We start from the raw sequence: 17,134 nt of genomic DNA, 5'->3' as shown, positions 1-17,134 counted from the left end.
TTATTATTGCTACTGTAATTGTTACTGTTGTGTCAGCTAGATTTAGCTAGACATATTCTCTGTGACGTCCTCTGAGACGTGCTTGTGAATTAGGGCTATACAAATAAACTTGACTTGACTTGAGTGTCAAGCTTATAGTGTCAATTGTTTATGTGTATTGCATTATTACCATGACATAGTGTTGTCCTATTCCTATATGCAGACTTTAAGGGACTTAGAAATATGACTAATAGTAGAATAGTGGTTTAATATCTATTCGATTTATTCTTCTCACCTGTCCTGAAGAGCGTCCACCTGCGTGGTCTTCTGGGCCAGCTGCTGTTTCAGCGCCTCTGATTGGCTCTCCAGCTCTTTGATGGCTTTTCCCAGTGACGACACCACCTGAGCGTGATCGGCCAGCGTCACAGAAGACTCCGCCTCCTCCCTCAGCTCAGAGACCTCCTGCTGGGCGGCCGCTTGCTTCCTCTCCGTCTCAGCCAAGCGCGCCTGGAGCTCCTCTGCGCTGCTCTTCAGCAGCTGCACCTGCTGCTGCTCTGAGGAAGGAGAGGAGGCGGAGCTGTGCTCGGCCAGCTGCTTCTGCGTGGCGCCCAGTTGGCTCTTGGTGTCGCTGTAGGAGTGCGAGAGTTCCAGCAGGCGGCGCTGCAGCCCGGCGATCACCTCGTTCAGCTCCGCCTTCATCTCCTCAAAGTCTTTGGCCGCCGCTTCCACGGGTACCGTGCCCCTCAGAGCCTCCTGGACGGCAGCAGCAAGGAACAAAGTCAGATGTGAGTGCTTCAGATGAAACATGAAGGAGAATACGTAGAGGGAGCATGTAGAGGGAGCATGTTGGGAGCATGTAGACTAGAGGGAGCATGTTGGGGGCATGTTGGGAGCATGTAGACTAGAGGGAGCATGTTGGGGGCATGTTGGGAGCATGTAGACTAGAGGGAGCATGTTGGGGGCATGTTGGGAGCATGTAGACTAGAGGGAGCATGTTGGGAGCATGTTGGGAGCATGTAGACTAGAGGGAGCATGTTGGGAGCATGTAGACTAGAGGGAGCATGTTGGGAGCATGTAGACTAGAGGGAGCATGTTGGGAGCATGTAGACTAGAGGGAGCATGTTGGGAGCATGTAGACTAGAGGGAGCATGTTGGGAGCATGTAGACTAGAGGGAGCATGTTGGGAGCATGTAGACTAGAGGGAGCATGTTGGGAGCATGTAGATCACATGTGTCAAAGTCAAGTTTTTATTTGTATTTTCCTGAAAACTTTTCGTGGACCCCCTGGCAAAGTGCCACGGACCCCTGGGGTCCCCGAACCCCCATTTGAGAACCACTGGGCTCTAGATACATTTGTTACATTTACAACCGGCCCTGTGAGGGCAGCCATAATGATAGATGATGGATGGAATGAGTTGTTTGTACAAGTGAACAAATAAATGAATGAATGAATCACTCTTTCACAAACTAGGGATGGATGACATGCTTATGTCAATATGTCAAGATATGATGTGATACGTGATATAAGGTTCCTGATTCGATAAAACCAAGATAAACAACATCATAATTTTGTGAAGGAAGGAGGCAAGGAGGCATTATTTACCTGGAGCATCCTTATCTCCTCCTGTGCGTCCTTGTAGAGCTCCTCGCCTCGACTCCTCCGCTCTTGTTCTTTCCCCTTCACGTTCTCTCTGTCCTCCTCTGCCCTCCTCAGCGCCTCCTCGAGCCGTTTGATTCGTTGAGCTGCCTTCTCTTGCTCAGATCCCGATTGGACGAGCTGGGCCTTCAGCTGTTTGACTTCATGTTCACTTCCTCTCTCTCCTCCTCCTCCTCCTAACCTGCCCATCTCCTGCACCTCCTCCACAGCTTGGTGGTATCTCTCCTGCGTCTCCGTCAGCTTCGCCTGGAGCTCCGCGAGCGTCTCCAGCAGCTCCTCCTCTCTTCCCCTCTCCCTCGCCCTCTCGTCCTCTTCTCTCTCTCGACCTCTCTCGGAGACGACGCCGCCGGGCTTCAGCTGAGCCTGCAGCGAACGGTTTTCCTTTCGCGTTTCCAGTAGCTTCGTCTGAACGCTCTCCAGGGCCTGTCTCAATAGTCTGATCTCCTCGTTGCCCCCTTCTCTGCCTCCTTCGCCCTCTTCCTCCTCGACCCCGTCTTCCCGTCTGGGGGAGCCTCTCCCCGAAACATCTGATCCTTCCACGTCCGCTGGCCTGGTGGTAACAGGGCTTTGTGTCGGCACATCAAAATCATCCTGGGTGGAGTGGAAAGAGGAGTTGGAGGCCATGCTGTTTGGACGACTGGTCTCCTTCAGGTCCTCAGGACGTTTCTACGAGGTGAGGGAAACATTGAGCAGGATTAGACTGGGTTAGAAGCACATACCACTTACATGAGTAACTCATTTGCAGCCCCACCACAAACTCTCCATCCACTGGCTAAATGCTACTGTGCTGTAGGTTCCTCAGTAAGATAGGAAGACAGATGTTTGAGCACTTAGCTTCTCACGCGGAGCAGTAGCTGCTCTAGTGTCCTTACGTTAAGTATCGTGTGTGTTTGTTTGTGGGTTAACTTGTTTATCTTAAGCCTGTGTATATTATGGGCTGTGCTGTTTGGTTAGCTGGCTTGCACAGCGGCAGCAGGGTGGTGACCTCACCTTGAGTATGTTACCCAGTTGCTGGTTCTCCAAAGTGAGAGCGGCAACCTTGGCTTGCAGGGCAGAAACCAGCGCTGAAGCCGCTGTATAGCTGTGCTCAATCTAGTCACACATAAACATATACAGCGCGCGCACGCACACGCACACACACACACACGCACACACACGCACACACACACACACACACACACACACACACACACACACACACACACACACACACACACACACACAGGCACAGGCACACACAGAGGCATAAAAGCAAAGATCAGGACCACTAGCTACCTGCTGAAGAACGAGACGAGTTGCAACATGTCTTCAGCTTAGGTAGACCTCCTTCAAGAATGCATAAGGTGAAGCAGTTCAGCTGCACTGAGCTGTGTGTTGGCAGCACAGAGCACTGCTTTTTAGGAAAACCCAGTTGATTTGAACATCAGAACAGATATTATGAAAACGTGCAGTGCTGGAAAGTGTCAGTTGAATCAAAAGTCCAGGCAGGAATCCTCTCAAAATGTGTATTATTCTGCACTGTTGCTCTTAATATGCACAATTTTAAACAAAAATATTGCTTCACTGATCGTCCTTCACATCTTAAAACGACGTATTCAATCAAAATCCAAGTAAAAGAACGTCACATAAATATCTCAGATACACCAAGTGTCACCAACCTGGCTCCTATTCTCGACAGTGACTTTTCTTTAAACAGTTCATCCAATTCAGAAATGTGATTTGGGTAGATGACCCATTTGCAGCCTGCAAGTAAACAGATGCAACACCTCTGCGATACCACTTCACTGTCTATAACGCTCTACTTTTTCTATTTCTATTTACATTTGCCACAGTCTACTCTAAAGCCCTCCTCACACTGACGTAGCTCACCTGTGTATCTGGCTCAGGGCCAGGCAGCAGGGCCGCCTGCTCCACGATCTGCTTCAGGTCTTCGATGGTCTCCAGCAACATGCTTTTCTCCTCATGCAGCTTCTCCACCTCCTCTCTCAGTGCTGCTCCTCTGACCTCGTCCTCCTTGGAAATGAGGAAGGGGCGGAGAGAGAGAGTGAGGGTGAGGAGGGTGGGAGGAGCCAGGGGGCAGGAGAAGAGGGGAGAGAGAGAGTGAGGGTGAGGAGGGTGGGAGGAGCCAGGGGGCAGGAGAAGAGGGGGGAGAGAGAGAGGGTGAGGAGGGTGGGAGGAGCCAGAGGGCAGGAGAAGAGGGGAGAGAGAGAGTGAGGGTGAGGAGGGTGGGAGGAGCCAGGGGGCAGGAGAAGAGGGGAGAGAGAGAGAGAGGGTGAGGAGGGTGGGAGGAGCCAGGGGGGCAGGAGAAGAGGGGAGAGAGAGAGTGAGGGTGAGGAGGGTGGGAGGAGCCAGGGGGCAGGAGAAGAGGGGGGAGAGAGTGAGGGTGAGGAGGGTGGGAGGAGCCAGGGGGCAGGAGAAGAGGGGAGAGAGAGAGTGAGGGTGAGGAGGGTGGGAGGAGCCAGGGGGCAGGAGAAGAGGGGAGAGAGAGAGTGAGGGTGAGGAGGGTGGGAGGAGCCAGGGGGCAGGAGAAGAGAGGGGAGAGAGAGTGAGGTTGAGGAGGGTGGGAGGAGCCAGGGGGGGCAGGAGAAGAGGGGAGAGAGAGAGTGAGGGTGAGGAGGGTGGGAGGAGCCAGGGGGCAGGAGAAGAGAGGGGAGAGAGAGAGTGAGGGTGAGGAGGGTGGGAGGAGCCAGGGGGCAGGAGAAGAGAGGAGAGTGAGGGTGAGGAGGGTGGGAGGAGCCAGGGGGCAGGAGAAGAGAGGGGAGAGAGAGAGTGAGGGTGAGGAGGGTGGGAGGAGCCAGGGGGCAGGAGAAGAGGGGAGAGAGAGAGTGAGGGTGAGGAGGGTGGGAGGAGCCAGGGGGCAGGAGAAGAGAGGGGAGAGAGAGAGTGAGGGTGAGGAGGGTGGGAGGAGCCAGGGGGGCAGGAGAAGAGGGGAGAGAGAGAGTGAGGGTGAGGAGGGTGGGAGGAGCCAGGGGGCAGGAGAAGAGAGGGGAGAGAGAGTGAGGGTGAGGAGGGTGGGAGGAGCCAGGGGGCAGGAGAAGAGGGGGGAGAGAGAGTGAGGGTGAGGAGGGTGGGAGGAGCCAGGGGGCAGGAGAAGAGGGGAGAGAGAGAGAGGGTGAGGAGGGTGGGAGGAACCAGGGGGCAGGAGAAGAGGGGAGAGAGAGAGTGAGGGTGAGGAGGGTGGGAGGAGCCAGGGGGCAGGAGAAGAGGGGAGAGAGAGTGAGGGTGAGGAGGGTGGGAGGAGCCAGGGGGCAGGAGAAGAGGGGAGAGAGAGTGAGGGTGAGGAGGGTGGGAGGAGCCAGGGGGCAGGAGAAGAGAGGGGAGAGAGAGTGAGGGTGAGGAGGGTGGGAGGAGCCAGGGGGCAGGAGAAGAGGGGAGAGAGAGTGAGGGTGAGGAGGGTGGGAGGAGCCAGGGGGCAGGAGAAGAGGGGAGAGAGAGTGAGGGTGAGGAGGGTGGGAGGAGCCAGGGGGCAGGAGAAGAGGGGAGAGAGAGTGAGGGTGAGGAGGGTGGGAGGAGCCAGGGGGCAGGAGAAGAGGGGAGAGAGAGTGAGGGTGAGGAGGGTGGGAGGAGCCAGGGGGCAGGAGAAGAGGGGAGAGAGAGTGAGGGTGAGGAGGGTGGGAGGAGCCAGGGGGCAGGAGAAGAGGGAGAGAGAGTGAGGGTGAGGAGGGTGGGAGGAGCCAGGGGGCAGAAGACACAGAAAGGGGAGGGGACAATATAGAGTGGGAGTGGCAAAAAGGGTGAAGGTAGAAGGCAAGGGGTTTAGCTCATTGGTGCGTGGTGGCATGCTACTGTAATGCAGGGTTCACACACCTTATTCAACAGCACATTCAAGGACTTTTCAGGACTTTACACCAATTCCTTTTGCACATTTCTGTACAATCTTCATTATAAGTTTTCAATCAAACTCCGGCAAGTGACGACACATTTCCACTCAGCTGGACAGAATATGAGCTAAGAGCCACATGAAAAGTTCCTCTCGTAACTTTGATGTGGCAGTTACATTTCCCACATACAATGATGGCTATGTGTTAACTGCTTTATTTTAGAATAGTCAACATATATAATAGTGTTTAAAATCTTTTTCTATTTTTGTTATATTACCCTTTACATTCATTTGTATTCTCTTTGATCTATATTGTTCTTTATATTTCGAGTAATCGACCAAGTTGTTTTTAATTATATTGATGTGGTCAGTACATTCGTTTGGCAGCATCATGGTTTAGACTGCTTTGCCCCTTCTAGAAAGTCAGTGTGGGTAGAAAAGGAGGAAAAACCCTGAGCTATCCCCCTCCAGGCTCTTGTTCTCCAGGCAGGAACGTTTAGCTTGAGTCAGTTGGTTAATAGGATGAGATGGTAACAGCTTGCTGTGAGGTTGAGGCAGCATTTAAATGATTTAGGGTTCATGCTTTGAGATGTAGTATGTTTCCTGTTTCTTCCTTTCTTTTTTCATAAACCACATTTCCCACAATCCCTTCCTCAACATCCGCTTGAAGTTTTTCCCAGTGCTGCCAAGCAGCCACACTAGCATCTCCAGTAAGTAGCAACACAGCCAGTAACGCTACACGCTACACAGCCAGTAACGCTAATGCTACACAGCCAGTAACGCTACACGCTACACAGCCAGTAACGCTACATGCTACACAGCCAGTAACGCTACACAGCCAGTAACGTTACACAGCCAGTAACGCTACACAGCCAGTAACGCTACACAGCCAGTAACGCTACACAGCCAGTAACGTTACACAGCCAGTAACGCTACACAGCCAGTAACGTTACACAGCCAGTAACGTTACACAGCCAGTAACGCTACACAGCCAGTAACACTACACAGCCAGTAACGCTACACAGCCAGTAACACTACACAGCTAGTAACGCTACACAGCCAGTAACGCTACACGCTACACAGCCAGTAACGCTACACAGCCAGTAACGTTACACAGCCAGTAACGTTACACAGCCAGTAACGCTACACAGCCAGTAACGTTACACAGCCAGTAACGCTACACAGCCAGTAACGTTACACAGCCAGTAACGCTACACAGCCAGTAACGCTACACAGCCAGTAACGTTACACAGCCAGTAACGTTACACAGCCAGTAACGTTACACAGCCAGTAACGCTACACAGCCAGTAACGTTACACAGCCAGTAACGCTACACAGCCAGTAACGTTACACAGCCAGTAACGCTACACAGCCAGTAACGCTACACAGCCAGTAACGTTACACAGCCAGTAACGTTACACAGCCAGTAACGCTACACAGCCAGTAACACTACACAGCCAGTAACGCTACACGCTAGTACACGTTCCATCCATGCCAATGGTCACGTTACCCAATATTTTATGTCTTTTACCTTTTTTTTAAACGATGACAGAAAAATTTGAAGGCTGTCCTTTAACAGAGGTACTAATAGATTATTTTACAAAAAATGTTTAACGACCCTGTCTGCACAACCAGAAAGTCTAACTCACACATGGGCAAAATACGGCCAGCGGGCTGCATGCGGCCTGCCGGCGCCCCCTGTGTGGCCCGCGATGGAATTGCAAAACATTTTTTTTTTTACAATGCACCTGAACGCAAGATACCCGCTGAATAAGTTTCCAAATGTTCATGTCATTCTGGCCAATACTCCACTTCTGTTATAACATTTCAGTCTGGAATATGGAATATCGTTCAATAATCTTTATGACTAAAAGGCTCAAAGCAATCTCATGTGTAAGAAATTACTGTTCTACATTGAAGTAAACATTTAAATAATTAACTCGTTGGTTTTGGATTTATTTCGCTTCAAGAGTGCATTTTTGTTCTTGTGTGACCCTCAACACAGGCTTTGAGAATCCCGGGCCACTTACTGATACTTATGCTTAAATGAACCCAATCATATTCTGGTTTATTTCAAGAAAAACATTTCGGCTAGTGGAAATTCTAATTGGCTGGTAACTTTAAAATCTAGCAGCCATATTGGCAGGTGGTCAAAAAAGTAAATTTCAAGCCCGGCAGGGTTGGTGACATAGGAGTGAAAAAAGGATCAAATATTGGTGGTTAAGACTGAACAATGACATCACAACTGTTAATTAAAAATTAGTTATTCCTCTAAACCTGGCTTCAAATGCCCCACATTTTTTGCGCTGGCATGTTCGGCCCTCAGCAAAATCTGGTAACGAGGAATTTTTTTGTGGTCCTCTATATCAGTGGTTCTCAAATGGGGGTCCGCGGACCCCCAGGGGTCCGTGGCACTTTGCCAGGGGGTCCGCGAAAAGTTTTCAGGTAAAATTTTTTTTTTTTTTTTTTTTATTAAAAAAAAATGCTACATGTTACTTATTCCTTCTCAAACTACTTCCTACATGGTGCTAGTCTATCAAAATATCTTGGCTGTCATTGATTGTGTTGCATAGTGGTTTTCTGGATTGTTGACAAATTGTGATATTGTAAGTCGCTTTGGACAAAACAAAAGCGTCTGCTAAATGACGTAATGTACATTAAATGTAATGTAATAAAAAAATAGATATATTTTTTTTGCAAAATCTTCATAGTTCAACGAAAATAGTTTATGCTTTAAAACTAAAATGGTTCATGGATTACATTCTAATAACAAACCTATCAAATTAAAAGTCAAGCACGTTACCGTGGAAACAATTAAGCTTAGCCCAAAATCACAAATCAGAATGAGGGGGTCCCCGGTATATTTTCTATCTTGTAAGGGGTCCTTGGCTGAAAAACATTTGAGAACCTCTGCTCTATATCATCAAAGTTGTCCATCCATGGGTTACGGCATGACAATATTTGTTCTGGGTTTCTCATGTGGCCCCCCATGAAAAATAGTTGCCCACCCCTGGTCTAACTCAACCTCTGATCCATGCTGTGAAGGCTTTGGGAGTTGACGTTGTATCTTGTCATTACCTTGTAGATGAATCTCTTGGGGGGGTCACTCTTAATGGACACAGGCGTCCCACTGGGGGTCATGTATGCAGGAGAGGAAGGCCCAGAGTTCTGCAGAGGAGGAGGATACAGATCATGTATTTATCAAATTATTTATCAAAGCACTTGCCACATTTGGAGGGGAAATCCACGTTTAGTTAGCAATGTCGAGATTATTACTCAAAACCAAGGAATGTTAACAAGCTGTTTGTACACAAAATGTTTTCCCCGATAATAATAAATGTAAGGCAAGCTAAGGTAAAGTAATAGGGACATTAGTGCCCCAGACGCTTGTATGGGGGGGTACAGTTTGAATTCTTCTACTTTGGGAAACAAAAGAGAGATGAATACGTACAGTACATTATAAAGGATAAAATTAACATGAACACAAATACGTCAGTTATTCTGTTTCAAAACATCAACTGACCTGCAGATAGGCGAGAAAAGACTGACAGACATGCTGAGAGAAATAAGATGGTAAATGGCTGCCAGAACGCCACCGCACGCACACGCACACGCACACACACACACACGCACACACGCACACACGCACACACACACACACACACACACACACACACACACACACAATAGAAGCACACTGAGACAAGCAGACAAGCAGACAGATGCGTTTACCTGCAGTGGGCTAATAGGAGGTGGAGGGGCTTTTCGTTTTTTGGGAGTTGTGATCCGTTCATCACTTAGCTTAGCTACTTGATCATGCTGAGGAGCGCCAGCAGAGGGAGCCAGACAAAGGAAGGAGGCAAACAACACAGAGAAGAATAGAGACAAGAAAGGTGGCGTTTAGTTGTGGTTAGTAAAAGGGAAGGATAGTCAACCAGTGAGTGCTGCTGTGAAGCTGAGAGATTTGATATCGACAATATCACGCCGATCACATAATGTAATGCTTGAGATGCAGCTAAACAACACACATTTATAGGTACATTTAAGCTCTTGTTGAATATTTGTCTCATTTCCACATTGGTGTTACAGTAATGATTGATTGAGTTCTGTGTCAAATTGGTGAAATAGGTGACAGAAGTTTCACATTGGGTGTTTAGACATTTTAGTATTTTATAGTGCCTAAGAATCAATCTTGTGGGCCCAGGCATTAATGTTAAGTAGGGCATGTTTATAAGAACATGTGAAGTATTTGTCAGGGAAGTTGAGTTCTTACCTGAGGACTTCTAGGAGACTTGGCATCTGTCAACGGAGACGGAACGAAAGTAAAAAACAGACAGCGTGTCAGAAAAAAAATCTGAGTGAGAATTTCACCCTCCTTCTGCATTATTTTACCATGTTTATGCTATTGCTAATCATCTCATTCACAGAAGAAGAGTAAAACAACGTATAGCAGGGAAACTCCTACAGGTGGCAGTGTTGACTCAACAGTGGACCAGTGTACTACAACTCTCCACCACACGAAGGAGATACATACTGGATTAGTCAAGGTGAAACAGATACACCCACAGGTTCTCAGGGCAATCCCAAATATCCAGATTGTGTGTGTGTGTGTGTGTGTGTGTGTGTGTGTGTGTGTGTGTGTGTGTGTCATTGCCAAGGGGCAACCTCCGGCACTGAAAAATGAAGCCAATGCAGAAGTCCCTTAAACCTGCATTGTGTCGAATGGCCTGCTGGGGGCGACTCCACTGGCTGCGAAAATAAGTCTGATTGTATAGAAGTCAATGGGAAAATTACCCTACTTCTTACTTGATTTATGACCTCAGTAAACACTTCCCTAAAAGCAAATTTATACTGACTGCGGAGTGTCCGGTGTCCGCGGTGTTCACGGCAAGACCGTTCTCTCCACAGAGGCACATCTTTTTATGGTAAATACGGTATCAGTGCAGCGTCTGCAGAGAGAGGAGAATCCCCCTCCAGGCTCCCGTTGTGTTTTTAGCAGGAATGCAAATGTCACATCAGTTCTTCCGTGTGTGATCCTGATTTATATCAGCAAATAATCAATCCTAGTGCAATTGCAGGCTATTTTCAGTTTGTTTTTAGCAAGTAAGTTTGTTGTCTTCTTGTTTTTGTGCTTTGCATTTAATTTTTTCGATCTCAAATCAAGTTTTTATTGACGTAGTAAATTGTAGGCTATTCAGACTGAACCAGGCGATGCTCAAACCCGTTCATTTTGCACTGATTTCACCGGTCACTTGGTCAGTTTGTGGAGGCTTCTTCCCTATACAAACCATAGCAAACATTAGCCAATCATAGCCTCGGAATTGACTGCACGAGCTCGCGGCGGGCTCCGCGGAGTTAAATTTTTTGAGAGGAGCGCGGAGCTCCATGCAGTCCCTCCGCAGAGCCTGTGAGGAGCGCCGCACAGAGCCTCCGCTCCGCGAACACCGGACACTCCGCAGTTAGTATAAATTAGCTTTAAGGGGACATTCACACCAAAAGTGTTTTTTTCAGTTTGAACGCTATGCTCTGATGAAGGTCTTGCTGACCAAAAGCTCACAATAAATGTGAATTTTAGTGCAAATTTAAGTGTGCGGAAAGCCCTTCTTTCACAGTTTGAACGCTATGAAAATCATGTCGAGGGCGCTTCCATTGTGCACAAAACACAGCACAAGGAGTGTTTCTTTTGGCTTTGTTTTGTTTCCCCCTGCAGTCACGTGCAGTACAGTTTAGTACACAACGACCACACGGACGGTAGCCAGCTGGTTTTGTCTGTTTGATGTTGTTCACTGTCAACATGAAAGCCAGATTATTGCCAATTCTGGCAGCAGCGAGGTTGAGGATCCCTCTGGGAGGAGAAAATGTAGGAGGAGTGGAAAAGACGAGCAGCGCGCTTTTCCTCCAAATGTTCAACTTTTTCAGCTTTAAAACGGCCAGAGCGCTCCGCCAAAAAGACGAGACGCCACCAGCGTTTAAATGCCAGGTGCGTTCATTAAAAGAGGAGCACGTCTAGCGCGTCCTTACATAGAGAATGAATTGCAGAAAGACGCTGGTAGACGCTTTTGGTCTGAATGTCCCCTAATGAGTGTATTTTTCTCAATCGCTAGTTTCAAGTTGTTTTTTCTTTGGAAGATGACAACGTCTTCGGGCCAAATTCTAAGTCTCTGGAAGATTGGAAGATTGTGGAAGTGATAGACTGGCTTGAGAGATTAGAGGCTCCAAATAACCAACATGTCACAATGCCAAAGTGGAGGCTTCACAACAGGGCTCCACAAACCATGTGGTGGTTGGTGAAACCGTGGTGATGATTGTGTAAATCTCACCTGGGTCTTGCTGTGTGGACCGGGCGGTGGTGAGGGCGGTTGTGACCTGGGAGCTGCCTGACAGCTTGGCGTAGTACAGGGCATCGTGGCCCTGGGCGTCCACAGCACCCGGGTCTGCCCCTCTGCCCAGCAGCACCTCCACCACAGCCACACTGTTGGACTCGCTGGCCAGCATCAGGGCTGTCCTGTGAAACACAGACCCCCCCACCACCAGGTGTCAGGAGTGAGCGCACTGGCACATGAAACACACAGTTTGGCACAGAAACCAACAATCAACATTGCAACATTTCTTTGTGTTATTTCTTCCCCCTCGCCAATTGTACTTGGTCAATTAATCTGCCAATCTGGGGGAAGTTGTAGATCACATGCTTCCTCTGATACATGTGCAGTCGCCAGTTGCTTCTTTCACCAGCAGGACGTAGCCCGTGGGAGGATCACAGTATTTCCACCAGTTCCTCTTCCCCCTGAATAGGTGCCCTGCACGACTAGTGTAGTGAGGACTCATACCCCACCGGCTTCCCACCCGCAGACACGACCAATTGTGAATGTAGGAACGTCTAACCAAGCCAGAAATACCGCTGCCGGGAATTGAACCCGGGTCTCTATGGTGGTATTTTCTTAAATGTACATGTGTTCGCTGCACCTGACTGTCATGTTTAATATATAGTCTGTGCTACACGTATTCTTAGAAACCTCGTATATATTTAGATTTTCATTTCTGCTGATCTTTTTATCCTATATTTGTTGTACTTTGTCTTGTTTCACGTGTACAAATGTCCTCTTTTTATGTTTACGATTTATGATTTTAGTGTTTTTTTTTAATATAAAATGATGTGTTGTTTTTAGTACACCTTATCGCAACTCGCATGCATGAATAAATAAAGTAAGAAAATCAAAGAATTTCCTCTTGTGGAGAATAAACTCCCTACCTACCTATTCTCAGTCACCCATACCATTCCTGAATTATGTGCATGTGTGTTTACCGTGTGTGTGTGCACGTTTACTGTGTGTGTGTGTGTGTTTACCGTGTGTGTGCGGGCGTTTACTGTGTGTGAGTGTGTGTGTGTGTGTGTGTGTACGTGTGTGTGTGTGTGTGTGTGTGTGTGTGTGTGTGTGTGTGTGTGTGCGTGCGTACGTGTGTGTGTGTGCGGGCGTTTACTGTGTGTGAGTGTGTGTGTGTGTGTGTGTGTGCGTACGTGTGTGTGTGTGTGTGTGTGTGTGTGTGTGTGTGCATGTGTGTTTACCGTGTGTGTGCGGGCGTTTACTGTGTGTGAGTGTGTGTGTGCGTGCGTACGTGTGCGTGTGTGTGTGTGCAGGGGCGGACTGGGATCATAATTCAGGCCGGGCATTAGATACCAAGCAGGCCAGGCTGATACGGGCTGACGCGCGTGCCGGCGTCCGAAGGGCGCAGGCGAAAAATTTGGGCCGTTTAAAGCTCAATTTTGGCCGTTTGAAGCCCAATTTGGGCCGTTTGAAGCCAGATTTGGGCCGTTTGAAGCCCAATTTGGGTCGTTTAAAGCCAGATTTGGGCCGTTTGAAGCCCGATTTGGGCCGTTTGAAGCCCAATTTGGGCCAAGTCCAATTTTACAATGAGATGCACCCACTTTAAACCTGAATAAAGTAATAAAACCACTAGTAAACCAGTAGGCGGTGCCTGGCCTGCTGTTCAGTGAGTGGCCTGGCCTGGCCTGCAAAAAAAAAAAAAAAAAAAATTTTTTTTTTTTTGCAGGCCAGGCCAGGCCAGGCCACCGGGCATTTGCCCGACATGCCCGATTATGCAGTCCACCACTGTGTGTGTGTGTGTCTGTGTGTCTGCTCCTGTGTCCTTACCTGCCATTGTTATCCGACGCGTTGATTTCGGCGCCCCAGTCCAGCAAGGTGCTACAGACGTCAGCATGAGCCTGTGTGGCTGACAGCAGCAGAGGACTGAGGCCGTCCTGTGGGACCAAACACACAGTGTCAACATTAGATAGGACTGAAGATCACTCCATGGAGGGACCACAGGTCACACACACAGGTCACACACACAAGGTCACACACACACACACACACACACATGAATCTGCGACCCTCGTGTTGGTAGGCAGGGAATCCACACTATGTGATTTTTTCTAATAACACATAATGACATATTGATAACAAATAACCGTTCTTCCGCCAAGCAATGTAGTCCTTCAGCTGCGACATAAGCAAAAGGGTTGCCAAGCAACACACAGACGCAGCAAACACAGAGACGCTGTTTGGCGCAGTAATACTGTGATGCGGTCACACGTGTGTGTTTATAGAGTATTTTACAACGGCGTCGAACCAATCCTAGAGTCAAGGACCGTCCGGAACTACTCTATTTTATAACAATAATTGTTCACTAAACGAATGAGTCTCTCCTGATTGAAATGGTAAATACCAGAGAGAGAGAGAGAGAGAAGCTTATTTATCTGAGCACACCAACACACACAGAGACAATGAACAAACACACACACACAGACAATGAACAAACACACATGCACACACACCTAACGTGTGTCTTGCGTGACATGTAGCCCTTTTCCCACATGCGCTTTGTACCGCAAAATGACCGGTACGTGGTCTAATGCCTGCATGTGAGAAAGGCGTCGTGCCGGTATAAGCGCGACCCCGTCGTCCCCGACATTTCACCACTTTCCAGCCTGTCAGAAGAGCGGTATGCTCTTAAGGGGACGCAAGTGGAAACGGTTCCAGTCATTTTCCGCGACAGCGGTCCTTCAATCATGGGCGAGGAGTAGCCTACACACGTTGCTTAATGTTCCAGCGGGCATAATCTAATCATTCGCGCACATTAAAGCAAACTGGCGAAATGATCTTGTGATAGCCTAATAAGAGCAGTATGTCAGCTTGCTGATTTCCGAAGGCAACCCCGGACACATCAAACGAAGCCAGTCTGTAAAAAGTGCTTCAACGCGACGCAGGTGAACGGATAAACATCGAACCAGCAACTATTTCTCTCAGACACGGATCCCAACTTCTTCAAAGTGCATCAACTAATCATTCGCGCACATCAAAGCAAACTACTTCCACATTTCGCTTGTGCATTTGCTGTGTCATTCGCTGTGTCTGTCCGTGGCTGCTGCTCTCGAGCAGAGAGGGGAGGGGGAAATCGGCTGTGTTGATTACGCTGGCGGCTTGACGCTGCTCTTAAGTCAAACGAGTGTGATTTATTGTGTGACAACTGACAAGCGAACTTATTTCGAGTTTTGCCGACCCCCCAAATAAGCTCCCCCCTCCCCCCGCCCCCCCAACATACAGGAAAATTCGCTGATAGATTCCCACATGCGCGAGCCGAAGTGTGAAGGGAAATGTCCGATATTGACTTACAGGTAATTTTCCGGTACGCATGTGGGAAAAGGGCTCTGTGACATACAGCTAGACATATGGGCTCTGTGTCTGTGTGGTGAGAGAAATCACAGACGGGTGAGAAAAGCAAAGAGAACGTCTTCTCAACGAGGCTCTCAGCGGATCAACAGAAGAACCACCGGGCCTGTGCTATTTAACATGCTTTATGTTGAGTGAAATATGAGCCAGGGAACAAAACCCAGAAATGTCGCCATTTATTTAGAGTTCTGAATTAAACGTCTTCTGACTGTTTGTGGGGAATTAGCAGGAATGATAATGAGTAACGTCAAAGTATGTTCAACTTCAGATGTGGAGCTAAACGCAGTAAATCTGCACAAGCAAAGAAAGAGAGTTGAGGATTGAAGTGAAGAATAGAGACGTCTCCACGGACAGACATTGATCTGTTCAAAAGGAAACAAGACGTGGTTGTTGGTAAAAATGAAAAGCCACTTGAAAGAGCCGAGGAATCTCACGGCGCAGTATAAAACCTGTTGTGTTTTATATTACAAGCCTTCTGCTGCCACCCACCACCGAGGACAGAAGTATGTTGTGGTTCCTCTGCGCTCGGATAAAGACTTTAGCAGACTGCACTCTGTCTGCTACGTCCATTTGAGGTCGTGTCTGAACGACTGGAATCCATTTCTCTTCCCAGGCTCGTCTCTCTCTGTGTGTGTGTGTGTTTGTTTGACAGGCGACTTTAGAAAATGTGTGTTTTCATAAAGACCTCTGCGTGATGAGATGAACTCTCCCAGGGGAAAGGAGTGGATTTACTCGTTGTACCTCAACACGTGCGCTACGGCTTTCTATAGTGTTGCTGCGACTAATCGCTGAACACAACGTGTCATTGATGCGGAGGCTTAGAAAAGCCCTGAGCTACTTCCTGCTATGTGGACGCACAGGGGGCTGCTGGTGTGACTGCCTAGTGCAGTGTGGCTCTCAAACATCTTCACGTCGAGGACCCCTAAAGGACACAAATGAGACCACGCACGGACCCCCATCTGATCATATTTTGCATTTAGATGTTTAAGTGTATGAAACCCATGACCAAAATAAATACTCATACATTCTGTCATTGTGTTACTTATGGATGGAATTATAGTGGAAATAAATTATTTTACCTTTTGCTGGGGACCCCCTGGAACCCCCTGGGGGGTCCCCAGACCCCACTTGGAGGACCAATGAACACACAGAGCCCTGCTCCTATAGATGTACCCTGAACCACCTCTTCCTACCTCCTCGCCTCCTCCTCTCTTTCCACTTCCCTCTCTTCTGTCTGGACCCTGTCCCTCTCCTCCCCTCTGTTTCCAGAGATCCCTGATCCATGTGTTCACTGTTACTCCTATCTGTTGGCTGTTGTGATCTTGTTGTCTATGTACTCATACTGTGTCAGCGTCTTTGGGTCAGTGAAAAGTGCTTTATAAATACAATGAATTATTATTATTAGTATTATTATGTGCTCCTCCCTAATATATCATAAAGCTACAGTCAGTGTAGCTTTCATCATATCATCTAACCCATTGATACCTGATGCAGCATTTGTGTGTGTATCCCTTTAAGACCGCGAACCGTGTCACGCGGTTCGTGGTCTTAAAGGGATACACACACAAATGAGGGATATACACGCAAATGCTGCATCAGGTATCAATGGGCAATTTATTTGGGAGTATGATTTTCTTGTATTTTTTCCTCAGGTTAAAAACAGAAGTAAACTTTGATGCTACATAGTAGTAGCGCTGTTTCTGATCACAATTGACATTGACATATATCTGAAATTACATGAACATTCTCATTTACAAATGCAAAAGCTGGCAATGGCAGATGGTCCTCTGTGTTTCTAGATCTGTATGTTTATTGAAGTCAGATAGACAGATCTATGTTGTAGGCATGACGAACCGCCTGGAGCTAACAGAGCTAACAAGCTGGCATGCTTCTCCTCGGCCCAGTCAGAAACACAGCAATGTGTTCCAGATGGCCCTGTGGTCGACATGTC

The 17,134-nt window shown here is 48.1% G+C and overlaps 1 protein-coding gene across 1 annotated transcript in view; it reads right to left on the bottom strand.

Annotated features, from left to right (window-relative positions):
• Window positions 1–17,134, bottom strand: part of rai14 (retinoic acid induced 14) — a 90,865-nt gene that overhangs the window by 7,635 nt on the left and 66,096 nt on the right. Inside the window, exons 9-17 of the mRNA XM_083657356.1 lie at window positions 13,606–13,712; window positions 11,776–11,960; window positions 9,729–9,754; window positions 9,188–9,319; window positions 8,534–8,623; window positions 3,505–3,648; window positions 2,626–2,727; window positions 1,582–2,301; window positions 275–732 (exon numbers count right to left, since the gene is read on the bottom strand). Coding sequence (XP_083513482.1) covers window positions 275–732; window positions 1,582–2,301; window positions 2,626–2,727; window positions 3,505–3,648; window positions 8,534–8,623; window positions 9,188–9,319; window positions 9,729–9,754; window positions 11,776–11,960; window positions 13,606–13,712 — 1,964 coding nt within the window. The remainder of the gene's footprint in view (window positions 1–274; window positions 733–1,581; window positions 2,302–2,625; window positions 2,728–3,504; window positions 3,649–8,533; window positions 8,624–9,187; window positions 9,320–9,728; window positions 9,755–11,775; window positions 11,961–13,605; window positions 13,713–17,134) is intronic.

Source organism: Poromitra crassiceps (assembly GCF_964638095.1).
Source record: "Poromitra crassiceps genome assembly, chromosome: 21".
In the NCBI taxonomy this organism is placed as follows: domain Eukaryota; kingdom Metazoa; phylum Chordata; class Actinopteri; order Beryciformes; family Melamphaidae; genus Poromitra; species Poromitra crassiceps.
The sequence above is the reverse complement of the archived record's forward strand: the minus strand, read 5'-3'. Positions and strand labels throughout refer to the sequence as shown.